The sequence below is a fragment of the Ctenopharyngodon idella genome, chromosome 10 (assembly GCF_019924925.1).
Source record: "Ctenopharyngodon idella isolate HZGC_01 chromosome 10, HZGC01, whole genome shotgun sequence".
Lineage (NCBI taxonomy): Eukaryota > Metazoa > Chordata > Actinopteri > Cypriniformes > Xenocyprididae > Ctenopharyngodon > Ctenopharyngodon idella.
In genome coordinates, this window is record NC_067229.1 from 43,352,522 (window position 1) to 43,358,483 (window position 5,962).

The following is a 5,962-nucleotide window of genomic DNA, read 5'->3' on the forward strand; positions in this document are numbered from 1 at the left end:
TATTACTTTAAATGTACTATAAATGAAAAGCACACACACACACACGTTATGTAATAATAATACTATTTACCAAATAATTACATCCGCCATCAATTACATCAAGTGCAAAACTATATAAATGCATTTAAATAAACATTGCTGGCCTATTATAAAACAGTATTTGAGCAGAGTTAACCAGTGAACTAAAGCGCGTATTCTGTTTCCATAGAGTTTACTTATCAAATGTGTCTGCCGCTGACCTGCCTGCACTGTTGCGCCGCGCTGGTATTTACGACACTTGCGTTCGGAAGACGTCAGTATGCGGGCACACATGTGGAGTGCGGCGTGTGTTTCTGCATTCAGAGTCCTGACTCGAGTCTGCGTGTCATCTCAGCAGGTTAAAGCATTTCCTCCGGTGTTTACAGCCCACAGCCTCTCTCTTTTCAGTCCATGTTCCTCTGTGCTCGTCAAGGGTTTGATGTCAAGAAGACGACCTTACAGTAGGAAGATGTCACAGTCCTTGGCGCAGCGGATGGTCTGGGTGGATCTGGAGGTAAATAAACAACTGTTGAAGTACACAATACGTAATTTTGTCTTTTTATATGATTTAAGTCAAAACCAAGATGTTGTTTTAACGGAAACGACAGTTTATGACCAAGAATCAGTATTTGACAGCAGATCGATGCTAAATGAATTTGCATGGGTTTATATACGTGAAATGATCATTGAATCAAACAATCATCAAACATGTCATCTGCTTATATAGCAACTCAAGCACAGTCTATTCATATGTCAAAACTTGTTTGGATAAGATTTAGATTAGTCACTGCAGCTGATGACCAGCTGACCTGCTTGTTTAGAAGCTTTTGCACACCCTATGCAGTTTTTGTCCAGGAACTCTTTACAAATAAATTTTAACTGATGTCATCAGCAGTGATTGTGCAGTTATAGGAATGACTGGTTTTCAGTGTTGTATATAAGTGCCAATGTACTTCCTGTTTCAGATGACAGGGTTGGATATCGAGAAGGACAAGATTATTGAGATGGCTTGCATAGTTACAGACTCTGACCTGAACATCATTGCAGAGGTGGGTGATTCTTTTTTACTTGGCATAAAATTCCCATGCAGTCAGAATTGGGCCATGTACAGACTACCTGCAAAAATCAGATTTTTTGCATATCCAGATTATATCCAGATGAGTTTTTGAAAGTCTGGACATACAAAAACGCATGAAATCTGATTTAAACCACATTTGGAGGTGGTTTGAAATGCGATTCAAATCAGATTTTTACAGATGCTTCTCAGTCTGGACACTCTGGCTGCTCAAATTGGATTTCAAATTGTCTATTGTGTCACCCTTAAAGGGGTGATGAACTGAGAAATCAAATTTTCCTTGAGCTTTTGATATATAAGAGGTCATCATACTATAAGAATATCCTGTAAGTTTCAGAACTGAAAACTTCCTTGTTAATCCAATAAAAGCTTTTATTGACACCAGACCCAGCAAACGACAGGTTTTTCAAAGTGGGGATCTATGACGTCAAAGGGCAGCAAGCACCGCCTCCGCAGAAGAAGATTAACGCCTACTTCATCACTGCCTGTTTAGCCCCGCCCACTGATTCGCACATGATATGCAATAGAATAGGTAGCCTAAGTAACATAGGCCTACTTGGTGCTAAACCGAAACGAACTACCAAGCAATAAACTTGCCGTTGAGGATTACAAAATATTGTGCAGTGCCTCGATTCGATTCACAATCACAATATGTACCAGTCTTCATGTTTGTTAGTTTTGAGGTGATCTATATACTTGTACACTTTTAAATTGACAGAATTGGCTTTTAAGTTCAAGTTTAGGTATATTTATAAACAACAAATGTTGTATGAAAGTGCTATACAATCAAGATAAATTGAATAAATGTAAAATTCAACAGAATATGGAAGGATCATACTTTTAATTAACGCCTTTGATTAATTGATCAAAAGCAAGAGTTTTGGCAGTTTGCTGGTCTGGAGCCTTCAGGTGTGTGATTACGCAATGCCAAGGAGGAAAGACATCAGCAGTGATCTTAAGAGAAGCAATTGTTGCTGCCATCAATCTGGGAAGGGTTATACAGCCATTTCCAAACAATTTGAAGTCATCATCCTACAGTGAGTAAGATTATTCACAAGTGGAAAACATTCAAGACAGTTGACAATCTTCCCAGGAGTGGACGTCCCAACAAATTCACCCAAATTTCAGACCATGCATTGCTCAGAGAAACTGCAAAAAAACAAAGAACTACACCTCAGACTCTACAGGCCACAGTTAACATGTTAAATGTTAAAGACAGTACAATACAGTACAGATGGGACAAATATGGCTTGTGTGGAAGGGTTGCCAAGAGAAAGCCTCATGTCTCTAAAAAGAACATGGCAGCACAGCTTAGGTTTGCAAAATTGCATCTGAACAAACCACAAGACTTCTGGAACAATGTGCTTTGGACAGACAAGACCAAAATGGAGATGTTTGGCCATAATGCACAGCGCCACGTTTGGCGAAAACCAAACACAGTATATCAGCAAAAACACCTCATACCAAAACTCAAGCATGCTGGTGGAGGGCTGATGATTTGCACTTGTTTTGTAGCCACAGGACCTGGCCACCTTGCAGTCATTGTGTCGACCAAGAACTCCTCTCTCTGTATATCGAAGTATTTTAAAGTCAAATGTGAGGCCATCTGTCTGACAGCTCAAGCTTGGCTGAAATTGGGTCATGCAACAGGACAATGACCCCAAGAACACCAGCAAATCTACAACAGAATGGCTGAAAAAGAAAAGAATCAAGATGTTGCAGTGGCCCAGTCAAAAGTCCAGACCTTAACCCGACTGAAATGCTACGGCGGGACCTTAATGCTGCATTCACACGGGGCGTTGACGCTTGATGGAGGGCGTGTCTGAAGCTTGGTGCTGATGTGACCGTCATAGTGACAACAGCCAATGATATTACTTTCCGGTGTTAGATGAATGCAATTAGCTAGAGTCTGCGCTAGGGTATTTGCATAAGACATTCGGATTGGCTGACGCCTGTGTTGGCCCTTGAAAAGTTGAAAATTTTTGGCAATGCCAGTGACATGACGCAATGGAACCCACAATTCAGTTTGGCAAAGCGTGATGTCACCCATTCAAAGCCAATGAGAAGCGTTAATGCCAGAATGTCCTTGTAGAACGTCTAGAATGAGAATGTCCCTCTCCCAAATACCACCTGCCTCTAATCTCTCATATATGTCTCACCCTTCACCACCAAATAAAAAAATCTGCCAATACAAGACAGAATTCTATTACACTGGGTATTTAAAGCTATAACATTTTATTGTTGTTAGGGGCCAAATCTGATCATCAACCAACCAGATGATCTGCTTGATGGCATGTCAGACTGGTGCAAAGAGCATCATGGGAAGGTGAGTACAGATTGACGCACATGCTGAGTGTTTCCTGTTTGCCTGAATGAGCTTGTCTGTGTTTGATGCGTGTTGTGTGATTTGTGTTCCTGTTTGGTGTGCCAGTCAGGGTTGACGCAGGCTGTCAAGGACAGTCACATCTCTCTCCAGCAGGCAGAGTACGAATTCCTGTCTTTCGTCCGACAGCACACGCCACCCGGACAGTGTCCTCTCGCAGGTAACCTACGACACGAGCTGCTGGTGTTTCTCTTGCATGTTGCAGGTGTGAAATTGGCCTCAGAAAGTTTGTGGTTTTTCATCCACAGGGAACTCTGTTCACGCCGATAAGAAGTTTCTGGATAAGTACATGCCGCAGTTCATGCGACATCTGCACTATCGCATTATTGACGTGAGCACCATTAAGGAGCTGTCCAGGTATGTTCCCCATTTAGGTTTTATCAGATGACCAAATGACCGCTGTTGCCACATTAAAGGGGACCTATTATGCCCCTTTTTACAAGATTGTGTCTGTGAAGTTTCAGCTCAAAATACCACACAGATCATTTATTATACCATGTTATACATAAATGCCCATTTTTGAGTGGAAAGAAAAACATGCTGGTTTCGTGCATGTATCTTTAAATGCAAATGAGCTGCTGTTCCCCACCCCACCTTCCAGAAGAGGGTTGAGCCTGTACAACTCGTGCCTCAGATACTCTGACAAAAACTAAAACATCTGTTTGGTTTTGTATCTCTATCATGGCCACGCTCACGTGACTTCGTCATCATGAAAGTTTATTATCTGCATGCGTTTTAAAGCCATATCAGTTTAAATATATGGTGATATATGGTTTTCTGAGTGCACACATCCGAAGCACGCACACAGAAAGCTGGCTGTCAGGCGACATGTCGCGTGAGTACTTAAGTTCTTTCACGTCTTATTGCGCTTAACCTTGTGTGTATTTGATAGTTTGTCAAAAACACTCAAAGTTTACAAACACAGTCGGTTATGTCTGTGAACGTAAACAGCGAGTAAAGAAATTGAATGTGTATATTCTGTGTATTAAAGTGACTGCAGTGTAAGATATAGTACTCACTGCTTTTGATTTAATAACTTTAGTAGCTTTAATAATACATCTTCTACTTGAATGCTGCTGTTAAATGATCTGACGAGGAGATAAACATGGTGGACCGTGTATAGCTCACTCAGGGCAGGGTCTATGCTAACAGGGCAGAGTCTGTCAGCAGTCGTGGGCGGGGCCTGTGCAGTGTGATGTCACATTGCATGGAAACTGAAAACGACTTAGTCTGAGACACTTCTTATGATTTATGGGGATTAAAAAAAGGAGTGGGTGGATTTTTACCATTATAGGGTGGTTGTATACACACACTGCGACACATTTATGTTCCCTTTAATGCATGCAGACGTGCTTCTGCAAGAACAGGAAGAAGGTGATGTCAAAAATACTTTCTCCTTTTTTTTCTAGACGATGGTATCCAGAGGAGTATGGTCTCGCACCGCAGAAAAAAGCATCGCACAGGTCTGTAAGCATAACAGATGTTTCACAGCTGTATTATTGAATGACACATTTAGCATCGCAAGAGAGCCTTTGATGTACTTCATAAATATTTAAACCTAAAGAAGAGCTGTTTTGTCTGATCTCAGAATAATGTTGTGTCTGTTTGAATTTTCAGAGCGCTGGAAGACATCCAGGAGAGCATAAAAGAACTGAAGTTTTACAGAGCGAATGTTTTCAAAGTGAAGGAGAAGAGAAAAGTAGTTGAAAACGGTGATAAGACGTCTGTGAGCTAATCTCTAAGCCGATCTGGAGTGGTTTTAGGATCTTCCTCACATTTGAATGAAAGCTTGTGCGAATACTTGAGAGAGAGAGAGAGAGAGAGAGAGAGCAAAGCTCCATGTTGACGTCCCCACTGTTTGTTTCCTGTTTTATTTATCACTGCAAATATCTTAGTTTAAAAAGAATCCAAAAAGTTCAAAATGATGGAAGTGACTCATTGTTTTGAACAAGTTCCTTTTTATGCTTTTGTGTTCCCTTAGGGAATCTGATTTGTTGCTTGTTTACTGGATTGTGTCGGTGTGCAGTAATGAAACAAAAGTATGTTTGAAAAGGTTATTCTGTCTTAGAGTGTTTTCATTACACTCCTTTTTTGAAATAAAAATCATTTGTTGCGGTTTTTGGAGAATGTTTAACGAGACTGTGCTAATATTTTGTTGCTGACTTGTACATGCAGTAACCTGAACCAGACGGCAGATGGCAGTATACAGTCAGGTAATATCTGGAGAATATTGCACTGGTGATTAGGGGGATTGTCGACAGTGCGGGGTAGATTACATACAAATTGTAGTCGGTTACTGATTACAAATTACATGACAAAAATTGTAATCCATTACGTTACACATTTAAGGAAATATAAGACTACTTTTAGGTTACTTTTGACTTAACTCATTTATCAAATTGATTTGAATAAGATAATCTTATACCATATAGAAAGAGAAAGAAAATACATTACATTGTTATCAACAACATGAAGTGTGTTAAATA

General features: G+C 40.3%; 1 protein-coding gene across 1 annotated transcript; it reads left to right on the top strand.

Annotated features, from left to right (window-relative positions):
• The first annotated feature begins 252 nt into the window (after positions 1-252).
• On the top strand, positions 253-5,610 carry smfn (small fragment nuclease). Its single transcript, XM_051910994.1, has 7 exons — positions 253-532; positions 984-1,067; positions 3,342-3,419; positions 3,525-3,636; positions 3,725-3,833; positions 4,886-4,939; positions 5,094-5,610. The coding sequence occupies exons 1-7, from the start codon at positions 299-301 to the stop codon at positions 5,209-5,211; spliced, it is 789 nt and encodes a 262-aa protein (XP_051766954.1). The 5' UTR covers positions 253-298; the 3' UTR covers positions 5,212-5,610.
• Positions 5,611-5,962: the final 352 nt, after the last annotated feature.

What these genes read in the sequence shown, in the direction of transcription:
- smfn (XM_051910994.1), top strand. Translation starts at nt 299, where the DNA reads ATGCGGGCACACATGTGGAGTGCGGCGTGTGTTTCTGCATTCAGAGTC. An exon ending in GCAAAGAGCATCATGGGAAG is followed by an intron (nt 3,420 to 3,524) that starts GTGAGTACAGAT and finishes TTGGTGTGCCAG; the next exon opens with TCAGGGTTGACGCAGGCTGT. An exon ending in CAGAAAAAAGCATCGCACAG is followed by an intron (nt 4,940 to 5,093) that starts GTCTGTAAGCAT and finishes TTGAATTTTCAG; the next exon opens with AGCGCTGGAAGACATCCAGG.